The 16,639-nt window shown below is 45.1% G+C and overlaps 1 protein-coding gene across 1 annotated transcript; it reads right to left on the bottom strand.

The window, feature by feature from the left end:
* Positions 1 to 2,178: 2,178 nt before the first annotated feature.
* MARCHF5 (membrane associated ring-CH-type finger 5) lies at positions 2,179 to 15,942 on the bottom strand. The gene is made up of 6 exons (XM_053451354.1): positions 15,700 to 15,942; positions 7,855 to 8,057; positions 6,646 to 6,776; positions 3,836 to 4,019; positions 3,488 to 3,654; positions 2,179 to 2,683 (listed from the first exon to the last, which is right to left on the bottom strand). Exons 1-6 carry the CDS (start codon positions 15,741 to 15,743, stop codon positions 2,567 to 2,569), a joined length of 846 nt encoding a protein of 281 aa, XP_053307329.1. The 5' UTR covers positions 15,744 to 15,942; the 3' UTR covers positions 2,179 to 2,566.
* Positions 15,943 to 16,639: the final 697 nt, after the last annotated feature.

The raw sequence follows: 16,639 nt of genomic DNA, 5'->3' as shown, positions 1-16,639 counted from the left end.
TGGATGTGCAGCCTTTCCACCAAGGACATATTCCCACTTAAAGAACAGCCGTCTGCCCTGCACGATGTATAATACAATCAGCAAAGCGACCTTCGAGATATAACATTGGTTTAAACACGCTGCAGGAACGGTGGGGGAACCCAGTCTTCTAGCTGTAGATGAGTTTAATAATGCCTGCTATTATGTGTGTGTAATTATATATATATATATATATCACATAATTATACACACGTCTGAGGGATGTGATGTGCGAGACTCCCCACGCAGATGACATTATCCGTGGCAGACGGCTGAGGGTCTTATGTTATGTACTTTACTATGTGTACCCCGCGCCATCCCAGTAACTTCAGACAGGTGAGGATCGAAGCGACCGGTACAGCCGTCCGTATTTATGCAACAAACGCGCCCGTAACGTGTCGCCGGCGTGACATCACCGGGTCCGAGCGTTTTATTAACCCTTACAACACATTTTATGCAATTTCTTCACCGCGAGGGATCTCGGGCTCCTCGGGGGAGGGGAATCAAATCCAGAGCTGCAGAGTTTCTAAGCAATACCAGACTACCTACCGAGTCCCCGTTTCCAGCTTTACTGCGTTTTACTCGTAAATTATTCAATTGTATTTTTATTTTTTAATTTAAATCTTGGATTGATATGCGAGCGACTGATGTGAAATTTCCCTTCGTGTGATGTCAGAATCCAAACGTGTGGTTTTTCTGTTTACAATAAAGATTATTATATCGGACGATGTCATTTGTCATGTTTTATTCACCTGGGGGGGATACCTGCTCTAAAACAGTTTGGATGCCAGATACATAACATTAAAACATCCAATTCCAGACTACGCGGTCTCTTCGTTTCCAGCTCGCTTATACATTATGCAGGGCCGGATCGGCCCTTCTTCCATCAGCCTTTTCTGGCTTTGGTGACAAAACCCCAATGTATGTATTTACTAAAAACTAGAAAGCATTTGAACCTACTTTGGGCTGCTTGAACTTTCATAGAATTTATTAAAGCATCTAATATTGCTTACTAATTGACAGTGTGATGATGTCATTTTTCATATACGGTTTGTCTATAGGATGCATCATAATCTGAAGTCCCCACTACAGAATCCACCCCCCCACGCAACTGCAAGAGGGGCCGCGCCGCTATCATAGCACATTAGAGTGCATACAACGGCTCAGGTGCCCCTTTAATTCCGCTTTCTACACCATTTATGGTAAAAACGGCAGTAAATATTTTGTAGGTTTTTTTTTTTTTCTTTTAATGTTAAACAATTAATACATAAATTACTGCAGTCACATTGAAGGTTATTACAGGTTTCCACCGAGCGGCCTGAACGCACCACAAAGTCATTGGAAATATATAGATTTTATTAATATTCAACATCAAAAGAAAATCATGGATACAGCAGAATGTGCAGTTATTTTAGATTTGAATAAAAGCCAATTAAACGAACGGGTGAATAATGACAAGTATCGTGACTTTTGGCTCGTACGCGAGACACACGTACACCGGGGCAACGAGCCGGTTACACACGACGGTCACAATACGGGCTCGAGGAGAGGCTGGGGGTAAAACGGAATCGATGGCTATTAAAGTATCAGGCCACACAGATCCACGGGGTATTTACAGCAGCTTGAACGTAAAGAGACGTGAGCGGCGAGGCTATGAATCGGCAGCCATAAGCTTTGCTACACTAGCCGGTTTAATGAGCCAAGAGGCGGCTGGCAAAACAGGGGGCATCAATACCCACTTTGGCCTTAGGAGCCTGAAGCAGTTTGTGTTCCTGATCCCCCCCCCCCCCGTCTGTCTGCTAAATAAGTGGGATTCCCTTAAATTCAAAAGGCTCTGCTTCACGTGTCAGGGGGTATTTGCTTAAATGGAGCGGTTGGAGGTGGCTTATCCATTACGTTGGTTCCGGATCACCCGAACGACGACGCAGCTCGGGGCCCGTGATCTGCCGACCCATGGGTGGGAAGAAGAACAGATAACGAGCCTAGAATATTACCGAAGACAACAAAAACGGCGTCGGATCGGACAGCAAAAGGGGTAGATAACTAAGGGCAGCGTGCGTATACTGGTGGGGTTTTCCCAAAATAATATTTAAAAAAAAAAAACGAACGATTCGTTAAGATTTCATACCCAGGCGATCTACGGATCCTGATCGCCCAAGATCACAAAATCTGATCAGAGTTTTCAATTTGGCAGCAACACGGATTGGAGGAGAAGAAGATTCCCTTATTCATAATCCTTACCTTGAAAACCTTGTAAAAGTGTCCAGTGTGTTAAAAAAAAAAAAAAAGTACGGCTGAATATTATTTAACACTATAATGGAATAAAATATTTCAATCTCCACGGTGACGAAAGTGATCTCACACCGGGGGGGTTTTCTGGGATTATTTATACCGGCCTGGCGCTGCCCCGTGTAAGCGCCGTATTATGTTTCATACAAAAACCCAAAATCGCAGAGGGCAGCAGCTTATCGGAAATGAAGTGAATTACTTTGCACCGACGAGGAAATCAATACGACGCGGGAGCCGTGCGGGCGGCGATCCGGCCAGCTTATACTTCTTCTGGATCGGGGTTATTTAGGATCTTCCGATGAGCCTGGCGCAGGTACTGCTGCTGCTTGAAGTAAACCTTGAAAGCCCCCTTTATGGCGACAAACGCAATCCCACCCTGAAACACACAGAACGATACACGTAAAAAGCGGGCTTCTTGCAACAGTTCTTAATTAACACACACACATACAAAATATAAAATATATATATATATAAATATGATAATACATAAATATATATAAAAAAATAAAATAATGGATAATAATCTGTAATTAGTGGCACCGTTAGAAAGTGTAACTCTTCTAACACAAAGTATATGTCGCTTATATTTCTGATTATACTATAGATCGATGCAGTTATACAAAGTAGTTCAATAAAGGGAGAGTTGTGGGTTTAACCCTCTCACTTCCCTTTTGATTATGAGCGCCGGCAGACTTTTTCCAGCGTGAGGATCTGAGCGCGTCCCGTATAATGTATAACTCAACGTATATTACGAGGACGGGAGAAAGCCGTGCGCTTCGTATAGCGTGTGACTGGGCTTTAATGACGCCGGAGCAGATGCTGCTGGGATAAAAAGTCTCCCCGATCACAATACAACAAGTAACTCGATGCTGAGCAAAATATGTTAACAGGGCTTGTACGGCTCCGCAGCATGCGATGGCGCTTTATAAACCAATAAGCAGTAAAATAAATCGTAAGGGCCGTGAAAATAGAACGCATTTTTAGGATTTCACTTTATTACTCGAGGAAAATGTTGGAGCCGGAGAAGCTGAAGTTTGTGATTGGTCAGCTGGCAGCTCTTTAGTGACCAATCACACCCTCCGGAATTCGCTTCTACCGCAGCAGCCGTAGAATTAAAATGTATATTTTTCACGGCAAAGAATTTCTGAATGCGTGCGAAGAGCCAGCCGGTAAAACTCACCAGAATCGTCCGTTGGAGGTTGGAGTTGACGCTGCTGAACATAAGTTTGCCGACGATCGTGGCGATGGTGGGGAAAACCAGAGCCCCGCAGAGGATCCGCGTCGCAGAGACGTGATCCGCTAAATAGTTCGCCTCAGCCGGGACGCGAGGGACGGGGCATCCGATGCCTGGGGGGGGGAGGGAGAGGGTCGGTTAATACGCACGTACGATAATGTATGGAGCCGCCAAGAGTCTCCAGAAACACAACATGAATTTCTGGGAAGCGGGGTCCCCGATATTAACGTTGTAACCCCAATTTACTAAAATAAAGGAAGCCCCCGGGGGACCCGAGTCTAAGACGGTCGGTACCTGGGAATATGCTGTTCAGGATCTGAAGCTTGTTGGAGTATTTGCGCCACAACCTCAGGACGTAATCCTCCCAGCGGATCATCTTGCCCAGAATCAGCATCACCGGGATGGTCGGAAGACCGATCAGCAGGAAGAGCGGGTCGGCTCGTTCCATGACATCCAGTCCCTCCTTGTGGCCGACAACCTGAGAAAAAACAAATATATATAAATTTACCTTAAAAATCTGCCTGTGAGTGATGGGAGCTGCCCTCGTCAGCACCCGGAAAAAAATCATTCGGCCCCGTTATCCGGCCCCTGCGAGAAATCACTTTCATATTTCCTATGCCAATACACACAACGGGAGCCGCAGGAATTGGCAGAAAATCAAAGTCAACATTGACATAATTAGCACAGATGTTAATTAACAACGATAATCATCGCTAACGAGGTTTTTTTTTTATATATATATTCTGATTACCCGCTAGCAGGGAGAAAAATAAAGTTTGTCTTTTTTTTTTTAAACAAAGGGGAATTTATGGTTTTGGTCGTTCAGTCACCGAAACAAATTTATTCTCTAAATATAAAAAAAAATGTAAAAATAATATAATCCGGCGACATTAATCCACATTACAAATCGCTATTACAGCAGAAATAAAAATAGTTATTAAAAACTGGCACTCAAGAGTCAGAAAATAATTATATTATATATATATATATATATATATATATATATATATATATATATACATATATACACACACACACACACACAGCGATCAGAAATCCAGTGCAGACGGGGTTAATGTTGTAAATGACTATTGCAGCTGGAAACGGCTGATTTTGAATGGAATCTCTTCATTGGTGTACAGAGACCCTTTATCACTCCCATCACTCCTGTGTTCCAATGGCCCTTTATCACTCCCATCACTCCTGTGTTCCAATGGCCCTTTATCACTCCCATCACTCCTGTGTTCCAATGGCCCTTTATCACTCCCATCACTCCTGTGTTCCAATGGCCCTTTATCACTCCCATCACTCCTGTGTTCCAATGGCACGTTGTGTTCGCTGATCCAAGCTTAAGTTTAAAAGGCTGACTGATTGTTAGACCCCAAACTTTTCATCAGTAGTGTAAATTATATACATATTACATACATGTACACACGCTCTCTGTATGCATTTTTATTAACGGCACCGAGAAGTATCCAGTCGCATCTTTATTATGGATTATAAAGGATGGACGCATAAAACATTTTACAGCCACCCAGGAACATGAAATGCTTTAATATCTCGGGTTCTCGAATCCGCGCGGCTCACAGACTGGATGCGGACGTTTACCGGACGGACGTGGCGGCCGACGGCAGATAAGAACCACGTCAGACAAACATCATGAATTCCGAAGCATGTATTTGAAATACATTCTCATTTTATCTTCATGGTTTTTCCACCATTTGTCAAAACTAAATTATTAACGGATCATAAATCACTTAATAAACGCGGCAGCAACTGCGGGACAAGCCGTGTATTGTCACAAGAGCAGCTGAATGCGGCTTAAGTTGGGACAATACTCCGGCTTCATGATGTATCGCCCCTTGGTGCAAGGAGGACACGATGGTTATTGCTGGGATGGGAAGTAGAGGACACGTGACCTCCGTGCCACATGCCCACTCACACTCATGCCGCACACTAGCGGCAATACACGACTAGGTTTAACGGGTCATATTTTCACGCCGCTCATCCCTGAAATGAAAGGAGGGCAAATTAAGAAGCTGGTCGGTTCTTCTCCGTTCAGCCGTTTCCTTCGTGGTAAGAAAGGCCGTCGTCTCGCTGGCTTCAGGACTCCATCATCGGCACAGCTGCGACTCCTCCAGCTTCAGACCTCCGGCTCTCGTGATTATATCTTCAGAGAATAAGCAGAAAGCTGACTGATGACACCGTTATGAGAGGTTTCTCACACATCAGCTAGAGAAGCCCCTGTATCCTCCTGCGACGGTGGCTTCGTCTCTCACGGCCCGCCATTAATCTTATTATCCCGCTGCACCCTGGAGGCGCTCAACTCATCGCCTGCCTTCCATCAGGGGGGGTCGGTTTAAACCGCGACAAGAAAGAAAAAAAGAAAGCCGGCATTTAGAGTACGCAGAAGGGTGTCCGGAGTGCCATCAAAAGGGCTTTTGGGGTTATTCACAGGAAAGTTAGTGATTTCAACCAGGTTGGGCTGGCACTGGAGCAACGGCCCCTAGGCTGCTCCCAGTTCTTTAACCAGGGCTGGTCTGAACTTGGATGGCCCTATTATGGAGGCTCAAATGGGTCACGTCACACACAGTCACGTTAACTTCATTATCTGCCACGTTCTTCATATATTGGACTCGTAACGGGTTTCTCCGAGTTATTTTGGTGACTTGTTAATCAGGAATCATTTTGCCGGGTAGCGGTAACGCAGCGCGGGGCAATCCCAGCTGCCAGCGATAACATATATTATATGGAATAATCCCCCCCCCCTGTAAAAATGTGACCCAAAATTCTTCAAACAGTGAATATAGGAAAGGGTAAAAGAAGTAAAAAGAAAAAAGGGAGGAAGGAAAGAAAGAAGGGCAAGACGATAGGATGTAGCTGGGAATGAACGGTCACAATAACGCTGCGTTTAAAAGGCTTCGGCTGGCAGACTCGGGGGATCCGTCCTGCTCTGGGGGTCTGCATTTCACATGCATTGGCATAATTAAGCGATAAACTGAAGCATCCAATACTGGTCCGGAAGCACAAGCACCGCACACACACACACACAACACCGCCGCACACAACACCGCCGCGCCCTAAGAAAGAAACGACAGACTTGCCTGCATAACTGTGACTGCTCCATACGTGACAGCCGTCCAGTAGATCGAGCCCACCATTATGCCGGCGGCCGCAAAGGGACACGCTTTGGATATGAGTCTGTCCGCCAGATCCAAGACGTACACGACGGGACCTGGTGAGATTAAAGGAAACCAAGCATGTTACGGAGGTCGGTATATATCAAGCGCGCTTTTCTCACATTCGTCTTTCTATATTTCCTTATCTTACGTCGGTTTTCTCAGTATATCACTAGTAGATCCACTTCTTACACATAGCCACATAGCTGGCAAAACCACTTAACGCCTTTACAGTTCCATGGACAGCCGGTAGTTTGTTATCAGGACTGCCTTTGGCAGATTGGGGACTGTTGGCAGCTATACTAACGGCCCAAACAGCCGTAGAAACAGAAAGTGAACGCTGGGATTAGGGATGATCCGGACGAGACGTTTCCGGAGAGCCGCTGTGTTTCTGGAGACACCGAGTTGTTTTAGGCTTAGATTTCCGGATCTACCAATATTGACAGAGAACACGCCGGAGAATAAACAAACCGACGAGCGCCGGGCGCGGGACAGCAAACATACAAGAACACGATTAGCGCCATAATTACGTGACCTTTTTACCATATGTGGGTTTAATTAAGATTCCCCTTGTCCGTGTTTGATGGACCCACACAATTCATACATTCAAGAAAATAAATAGGGCTTCCATTTCAAACATTAGAAAGGGGGGGGGGCTGGCTTTTGTTTTAGATTTATGTTTTTATTTAATTTATTTATTTGTTACAGAGTGCAGTATGGATAGACCCCTTTGTGTATGACATCACAATGACGTCACTAAGCTCCCTGCATTGTTTATTTTTTCGTTGAGATGACTGTTGCCACGGCACTAAAACTTTCGGCTTAAGAAGCCCCCGTCTGATAAACGAAAGGCAGCTTTTTATGCTTCTGGGAAGATCTCTTACAAGATGTTTTTTTCTTATTTAAAGCAGTCACATTTTAATGCATCCTTGACCCAAATAGTATGCCTGCTATATAAAATATTCATCGTGTAGGGTTTGTTTTCTTTTTCATGTAGTCCCGTTTTAAGCACATAGAGATAATCTCAATATCCGAACGGTTTCTACGCTAATAAAACGATAAACATTAAAATAAACGATTCCAGTCCCTATCAGTTTTGAGCGGGCACACATACGCAGCGCCCGCTCCGCTTACCCAGGTTGGGGAAGACGATTAAGTATTCGGCGTTGCACTGAGGACAGGCCACCCTGGCGGTGCTGTTCCCTCTCTGCTTCTCATCCACCCAACGCTGAAGGCAAGACTGGTGGACCCATTTGGTGGAGCCTCGGCACCGGCACGGTCTCACCCATTCCGCCGTGCGATCGTCCTCATCGGTGGCAAAGCATACCCAGCAACTCCTGGATGGAAAGAAAAAAACAACAAATCTTAATTTCCCCGAAAAAGTCAATAAAAACACGATGCCTCTCCATTTAATCGGGAACTACAACCATTTTTTATTATTATTATTATTACTAACATCAGATGAAAAATCCGTTTCCAAAAGTTTCTCGCTCAGTTATCAGCAGAATCTAGCAAACAAAGAACCGGACTCCTTGTCATACAGACTGTGGGAAACAATAGAATGCCTTAATCACACCGTCAGACTCTCTGACTAACGAAAGCCTATGGAGGAACGGACATAAAGAAAGAGTACGGTGAAAGTCACCCAAAATATCACAACTATGGACGGACCTGGAGCCGCCGTTGCTGTCAAACGGGGTTTATTAGAAAAAAAAATAAGATAAAACCAGGTGTATTTCAATGCTGCGTATACAGCGCTGGGGGGGGTCATATTACCGTATACAGCACTGGGGGGGTCAATATTACCGTATACAGCGCTGGGGGGGTCATATTACCGCATACAGCGCTGGGGGGGTCATATTACTGTATACAGCGCTGGGGGGGGTTATATTACCGTATACAGCGCTGGGCGGTCAATATTACCGTATACAGCGCTGGGGGGGGTCATATTACCGTATACAGCGCTGGGGGGGTCATATTACTGTATACAGCGCTGGGGGGGTATATTACCGTATACAGCACTGGGGGGGTCATATTACCGTATACAGCGCTGGAGGGGTCATATTACTGTATACAGCGCTGGGGGGGGTTATATTACCGTATACAGCGCTGGGGGGTTATATTACCGTATACAGCGCTGGGGGGGTCATATTACCGTATACAGTGCTGGGGGGGTCCTCATATTACCGTATACAGTGCTGGGGGGGTCCTCATATTACCGTATACAACACTGGGGGGGTCGTCATATTACCGTATACAGCGCTGGGGGTTATATTACCGTACACAGCGCTGGGGGTTATATTACCGTATACAGCGCTGGGGGTTATATTACTGTATACAGCGCTGGGGGTTATTACCGTATACAGTGCTGGGGGGGTATATTACTGTATACAGCGCTGGGAGGTTATATTTTATCCAGAAAGAAATGGTGGGAATCCCCTTTAAGGGTTAAATAATTCTGCCATTAAAACCAACTCTCCGTACACATTTATTCTTTAGATCGACCTTCATTTCACCCTTTGTGGGCCAGAGGGTTAAACCTCAAAGTGGGCGAGAATCACGTGATAACCCTCGTACGATTAATGAATAGAAGTCCCCCGCTTTCTCTCATCGGCTTTCTCTCTCGTACGATTTGTTACACAACGAGCTAAAGAAAAACGCTTTCAACACAAGGAGCGCGGCTCGTGCCAGAGTCTCCATTTTCTTGCTTTGAATAAAACATGACCTCGATCCTCCGGCTGGAACCGGTCGGCGGCCCACGACGATCCGAGCGAGACGGCTTCCAGACAGCAGTGGCTTAGACCCGGCTCTCCGACGATCACATTATCACGCGTTGTTTTATATAGCGCCATCATATTCCGCAGTGCAGTACAACGGGTAACCACGACACAAGTCGTAAACAACGTAACTCGAGTTACAGAAACAAGAGGGCTCTGCTCCAAAGAGCTTACAATCTAGCAGACATTAAAGGAGGTTATTCATGGATGTCACCTGGGATACATAAGATTTAAATGTTTGCCTTCCATGGATGAAGGAGAAAACGTTCACAAAGAAAAGGGGTTTCCCAAATCGGTGCTTTGTTAAGTTTTGTCCGCTGTCCCTTCGGCTTCAACATTGGGTTCAAATCCGACATTTAGAAAAGGTATATTTTGCGTTCGAATTGCAGATGGCGACGCTAAATTAGAAAGGAGATGCTGGAATGATTCACAGAAGGGACGCGCCGGCGATCATGTGACTTAAATGCGCGGTCCCTTTTAAATTATTATGGCGTTGCTTTTGCAAATGCATGTGAGGGGGGGTCTACAGAATCTCCCCATACGCATTTTCCGCACCCCCAGCTATATTACGCGCGGGAGATGCCAGACACGCGACATACTCCCCTCCGGTCAGGTCCAGCGCTGGCTCAGGGAGCGTCGTGGTTGGGGATCAGGCGCTCTTAACCGTGAGTGCACCTCGAATATTACCAATGGATATCTTCCCAAGGTCTGCACGATTATTCCTCCCTTTATTCCTTTGTAAGGGTCGGGGAGGGGAAAAGAGAACTTTCGGCAGGAGAATGATTAACGCCGCTTGTGCCACATTTACACACAAAGCCCCGATTCAATCAGTTTCCTTTTTTCAATAGGATCCGCGGAAGTGCCTTCCCCACGCGAGCCCAAGGAGTTTGTTAGACCTTCCCCGCGACGCTCGCCGAGCCGGCACGCCGCATATATTTAAAGGGACCTCCTAGATACCCTAAGCCTCAAACACTCAAATTTCCCAAAAATAAAAAAAAGTCTCTCCTTCCATGAAGAATAAAAGGCGTGGGTTTCCAAAAATGAAGGACGATAACATCTTTTTCTCCAGCCGAGCGGGGACGCGGCTATCTAACTGGAATCCATGGGAAGCGTATTGTTACCGACAATAAAAAATGTTTATTGCGCCGCATGAATAAACATTTAAATAGCGTGCATTTATATCAGCTGGCTAGATAAGAACGCGGTGCTCGCCGGGCGAGCGATGAGGGCAGAGGTCCTGCTATGGGGGTGTAATAAGATCCGGCTGGAAATAACATGGCATGGAAGAACAGCTAGTGATAAGGAATCGGTGTTTTGCTTACCGGACTGATGTAAATCACCAGAAACGGGTAAGAATACAGACGTGTAAACAGCTACATTAAAACAGCTCGAGTCACCGCCACAAATCCTACAATTTAACAGTTATTTCTGCAGAATCAGTCCGCGTAATAATGTTTCTGAGCATTCTGATTAGCGGCAGGAAAGCGCTGGCATTGAAATGAATGGGAACATTTTCTGTGCATGCGCTGGGGGGGGGGACCCCCTTCCCATGGCATTCATAAGCCAGCAAGTGGAGCTGACCGGTGGGAAGTACATCGCCCGCAAAGAGAGGCGTTCGGCCGAATACGGAAAATAGCCGGGGGGGGGCAATACTTAAATTTAAAGGGACTATTATATGCATTAACGGGCACATGGTGGCCTGAGTGTCCCTCTAGGACAAAAAAATAATCTAGACCCATTCTACTAACCGAAAACTGAAACCCCCCCACACTTTTATGATGGGATTCATCTTCAGGGGGACGTCGGCACTGCGAGGTGTAGCAGCGTTATCAGCCATGCCAGAACGTTCTCCCGGAGTGTCAGGTTGCAGCGCTGGCGGGGTGACAGATTGCAGCGCTGGCGGGGTGACAGCTCCCCTGGCAGAGCCCGTGTTTACGCAGCTCAGTAACAGCTGCACCGAGTTCTTCATTGAACGATTAAAAGGTCAGATCCGGGTGGAAGGACTTCGAGAGGAGCGAGTGCCAGCTGCAGAACAAAGTTTCTGCGTCTCACGGCTCTTTTATCGCCTCCTCGGTGACTCCTCATCCTTACCGACTCATTCCTGCCTCTCAACCCCATCAGCCTGCCGTGGACCCTGACCGCGGCCTCCTACGGAGCACCAAGTCTCTCGGCTCCCACCCAAAGCATCGAATTAGTGGATTAGTAGTTCACGCCGAGCTGACTTATCTGAACGCTACACACCCTAAACCACGGGTGTCCAACCTGCGGCCCTCCAGCTGCTGCAGGACTACATCTCCCTTAATGCTCTTTCAGCTAAGGGGCTGGCTGAGGAGTATGGGAGATGTAGTCCTGCAACAGCTGGAGGGCCGCAGGTTGGACGCCAAGAGCCAACGACCCACGCAAGCACCATCTCATGAATGGAGGAGAGACGCCCAAACCGCTAAAAGCAATATTCTGGGGGCGCTGGCTGCTCCCCTCTATCTTTTATTTTCACCCGCACGTTAGGTTGAATCTGGTTAAAAGTCTTGCTACAGTAACCAGGTGCTCTGATGCCCAAGAAGATGCCTGGATCAGTACATAGCGGATCATTAGAAATTCACAGCTAGGCGTACAGCCTTAATACCAACAGGCGGCTCACACGCCAACGTCATACATCAACCAGCAAAGTTGGAAAAGTGATCTTTTCAGCCGTAGCGGCCAATGGGATGGTCCGATCAGCAGTAACATTCGGTTGGTTGCCATGTTGATAAGACCACCTTTCAAAAACTTTCCGCAAGGTACCTAACCCACTTTATGTTCCGCTCAGAGAAACGTTCGAGATATTTTCTGCCCAGCCCTTACAACCCTCCGGCGCTTCATACCCTTTTACCACGGATCACTCGCGTTCTAAGAACATTCATCAAGCACATGTAACGCTCCACCGACTACGGGGTGAACCTCAAGCAACAACCCAGCAAGAGTACGTGAAAAAATGAGAGGTAACCTGCCGCAGAGATATGCAGAGGAGCAGGGCGGCCATCAAAACACTTTACTCCGTAGCTTCCGGTTACAACCTTAATTTAGACGCGGATCCCCTACCAGCTCAGCCGTGTCCTGCGTCCCTCCAAGCCGCGTGACTTTGTCGCAGCTTCCAAGTGCACACAAGCTAGAAAACAGCTGATCATCTTTACTCGGGGCAGAGGGAATAATGACACTTTTTATAAGTCAGGTTTAGAGGCGCTGGGAGGGATATGGAACCGTCCGTATTATACGTACGAAGCTCGGCCATCGCGCAAGCCGCAACCCGAGGGCAGCATTTGTTCCGCTACATCAGCGATTTCCAGCCAGGACATCATGAAACTCCGACAACAACCGCCAAGCTGTACAGAGTCAGAGAGAGGAATTCCAACGTACTTTGGAAAGCCTAAAACTTTAATGTTCTTACGAAGCCTTCTACACAGGTAGCTCCACACAACCCTCCGCTTATCCCCGTGTCCATAAACCGCCATCGGGTACATGGAATGGTCTTCGAGATGTCTTCGTTGCCACGGCTAAGACCTCGGGTGACCAACCCTCAGGCTTGGGTTTAAATGCTTCAAATGACGGATATGAAACGTAACAAGCTGATAGCCTTAAGTCAAGTAAAGTGTCATGGCATGGATTCATGTAACTGCTTCTATCTTATCCATATGAATTAGTAGTTTATGTGTCGCCATGACGGACACTGAAGCCATTCCATGTTTTCCAGGGGAATTAAAAACACAAGAATCATGGTTTGTCACAATAGGAAGCATGAAGGAACATCTATCGTCCCACATGGGACAGGAGGCCACGTGAGCCTCGCTGGAGAGCGGCATTTGGTGGGAATGTACATCGAAGGAGAACGTCTCTTAATGACATCACTTCTATCTACCAAACAGCCCGGGAGGCTAGATCAAGGCTTCTTTTTATCAGCTTTCCCCCAAGGATCCGGCTCATCCAGAACACACATCCTCTGACAGGGCCGACTTCTGATCCGAACACCAGCTGTGTTCTAAACGCAATGACGTGCTTTATATATAGCGCCATCATATTCTGCGGCGTTGTACAATGGGGTAGATGGAACGTGTGATTCCACTTGTACTAGATCAAAGGGAACTTATTCTTTCCTTCATAGCATCAGTTAAACGAGACAAACGTAGCTCACGGTCTGTGCCATCATCGGTACAGCAAGCGTAACGGGCCAGGGTGCCGCTGCATGGAACGGAGAGGGGCTAAGGAAGAAAACTATTATTGGGGTCCACATCACTGACCACCGAGCTGTCCCTGCATTATGTATAATTAAGTTAGTGAGATGACTGCAGGGGCAGAGCGTCACATATCTCTGTACAATGCATGGTGAGGTCAGGGAGTTTAAATATTCAGCTCCCCTGCAAACACTCGTCATAATGAAGGGTTGTTTCCTTTAGCACACAATGGGGGTTCCAATGCTATTTACACACATATATATATAATTTATTTTTATTATTTTTTTCACCGTTCCTTTAATATCATAAAAAGCTCAAGGTGATCGCTTGGCAATCAGTGGCAAAACATGTCAGACCAAAGAGGAGAAGGACAGCTTCTCGGTCAGATGTTTGTGTTTATATATATATAATTTTTATTCTTCTTTAACGTTCTTTGTGCTGTTTTTAACACACGGGTTCAGCGCCCGCATAGCTCGCCTCTAACACTTCAGCAACGCACAACCATTTAATAAGTTAACACAACGTAGCGACAAGGCCGTGTGATCTCCCAGACAATGCAAATGCACACAAAAAGCATGAAAAGCTGTTCTGAGCCCCAAATCGTGCTGTTCCTTTAAAAACAATGAAAAATAACGTCAAAATGTGGCATCTTGCCGCAGCATCTATCCTATACACAACAAGAATGGCAGAAAAACGCGTTGTGTGCATAAAACTCCACGAAACAAGGAATCGGATCAACATTGTCTACATGGAGGACCTATATATCATGGATCGGGTAATAAATACATCTTTCTGCGGCAGAGAGGCGGACAACATCTCACGGCAGCCGTCGTGATGTCATAACGCAATTAATGCCATCATCAGATTCAAGACCGAGGTTAATATCCGCACCCCGTGGATGAGAAGAAAATCTGTTTTAAGTTTCTATCAATTTAGTAATTTATCCAAATAATTTCTATGAAAATAGTAAGAAAATAGAGCAACAGAAAAAATAAAGTATACAAAAACCCAAAATGATCACTTTATTCTAGAAAAAAAAAAATCATAAATTTAGTTTGGCATAAAGCCGATCATTGATAAATAATAAATTATGTAATAAAACGTATATATTTAGTAAGCAAAGTGAAAGGAAAAGCCCCAATAAACTAAAAGAAAGACCAATCAATCCAACAAACGGAAAGTAACGTTTCTGCAAAGCCATCATGATCAGCGACACGTCGTCCTGCTACGACGCTGCACAATGATACGCTGACATCATAAAGGTCACTGCAGAGGAGGATAATCTGCTGCTGGCTGGGGATGAAGGGAGTAGCAGTCCAACTGTCATCCTACTCTTACCAGGAAAAGACATCATGTTTGCAAATCATCAAACCGGTGAGTACCACCCAGAAAAGCAGCACTAAGGAAGGGTTAAAAGTGGCTAATTATATATATTATATACATGAAATGTATGTATATCTCCTTGTCTTCTTGTTTGGGTTTCCATGGCGTCCAGATAAAAAGTAGAGGGTTTTTTTTGTATTTATCAATAATAGCAAATATCAGATGTGGGTTACGAGGCAGTCGAAAGGTCGGCACAGCGCTGCGCGATATAACGGCATCCCACAAATCAATAAGTAGGAATAAAGAGGGCCCGCTGGAAAATGATTGGCCTTGACCCAGCGTCAGCTACATTCGCCCGTTTCCAGAGGTGCATTTTAGGGAAAATGGATATAATTGTAATAAATGGGAGTGCTTAAGATTGGGCCAGCACAGAAAAATATGAATTTACAGACCTCAGAGGTCTCTCCATCAGAAGAAACCACTCCAGATGTTATTTACGTTTACATTCTTCTCTACGGCGGATCAATAAACTTCATCTAAAAATCCCTCGATAAAGGAATAGGTTTTTAATCGTACCCCCCCCCCTTGTATATAAACAATGAATGTCCCATACCACCTCCCCGGGGCTCTGAAGCCGGTCTGGAAGCAGCCTGAGGCGTGTAGATCTCGCTCACCTGTCAAGGATCTGCTGCAGGGAAGCGCTGTTCGGTTCCGACATGTCGCCTGTCGCCTCCTCCGATACTATAATGACAATAACAGCCAACACCGCGCGGCCCGGGCCTCACACACCGCACCGGGACGTTAAAGCCGCCATGCGAGATCCCAGAATACGCAGAATCCCGCCCGCGACCGATAACTCGCGTTAATATTATTGCTGTCAGGTCAGAGAAGCCTCAGTTCCCAACGACAGAACGTCCCGTGCGTATGACGTAACTGCGTCAGCATGCGGCCGCGCACCGGAAGTGAATTGCGCTTGGGGTCGTGTTACCAAGGCGACGATTAGTGGACTGTTCTTTTTTAGGCAGCGTTTATCTCAAATGTTACTACTATTACAGGTGGTATTTATTATTATTATTATTACTACTACTACTACTACTACTACTTGTAGTATTTATAATTATTATTACTTGTAGTATTTATTATTATTACTTGTAGCATTCATTATTATTACTTCTAGTATTTATTATTATTACTTGTAGTATTTATTATTACTTGTAGCATTTAATATTATTACTTGTAGTATTTATTATTACTTGTAGTATTTATAATTATTATTACTTGTAGCATTCATTATTATTACTTGTAGTATTTATTATTATTACATGTAGCATTTATTATTGTTACTTGTAGTATTTATTATTATTACATGTAGCATTTATTATTATTACTTGTAGTATTTATTATTACTTGTAGCATTTAATATTATTACTTGTAGTATTTATTATTATTACTTGTAGTATTTATTATTACTTGTAGCATTTAATATTATTACTTGTAGTATTTATTATTACTTGTAGTATTTATAATTATTATTACTTGTAGCATTCATTATTATTACTTGTAGTATTTATTATTATTACATGTAGCATTTATTATTGTTACTTGTAGTATTTA

The sequence above is a fragment of the Spea bombifrons genome, chromosome 11 (genome assembly GCF_027358695.1).
Source record: "Spea bombifrons isolate aSpeBom1 chromosome 11, aSpeBom1.2.pri, whole genome shotgun sequence".
In the NCBI taxonomy this organism is placed as follows: domain Eukaryota; kingdom Metazoa; phylum Chordata; class Amphibia; order Anura; family Pelobatidae; genus Spea; species Spea bombifrons.
Note: the sequence above shows the minus strand (reverse complement) of the source record. Positions and strands in the feature narration are given on the sequence as shown.

What these genes read in the sequence shown, in the direction of transcription:
- MARCHF5 (XM_053451354.1), bottom strand. Translation starts at nt 15,743, where the DNA reads ATGTCGGAACCGAACAGCGCTTCCCTGCAGCAGATCCTTGACAG. An exon ending in AATCGTCTTCCCCAACCTGG is followed by an intron (nt 6,777 to 7,854) that starts GTAAGCGGAGCG and finishes TAATCTCACCAG; the next exon opens with GTCCCGTCGTGTACGTCTTG. An exon ending in GAGCAGTCACAGTTATGCAG is followed by an intron (nt 4,020 to 6,645) that starts GCAAGTCTGTCG and finishes GTTTTTTCTCAG; the next exon opens with GTTGTCGGCCACAAGGAGGG.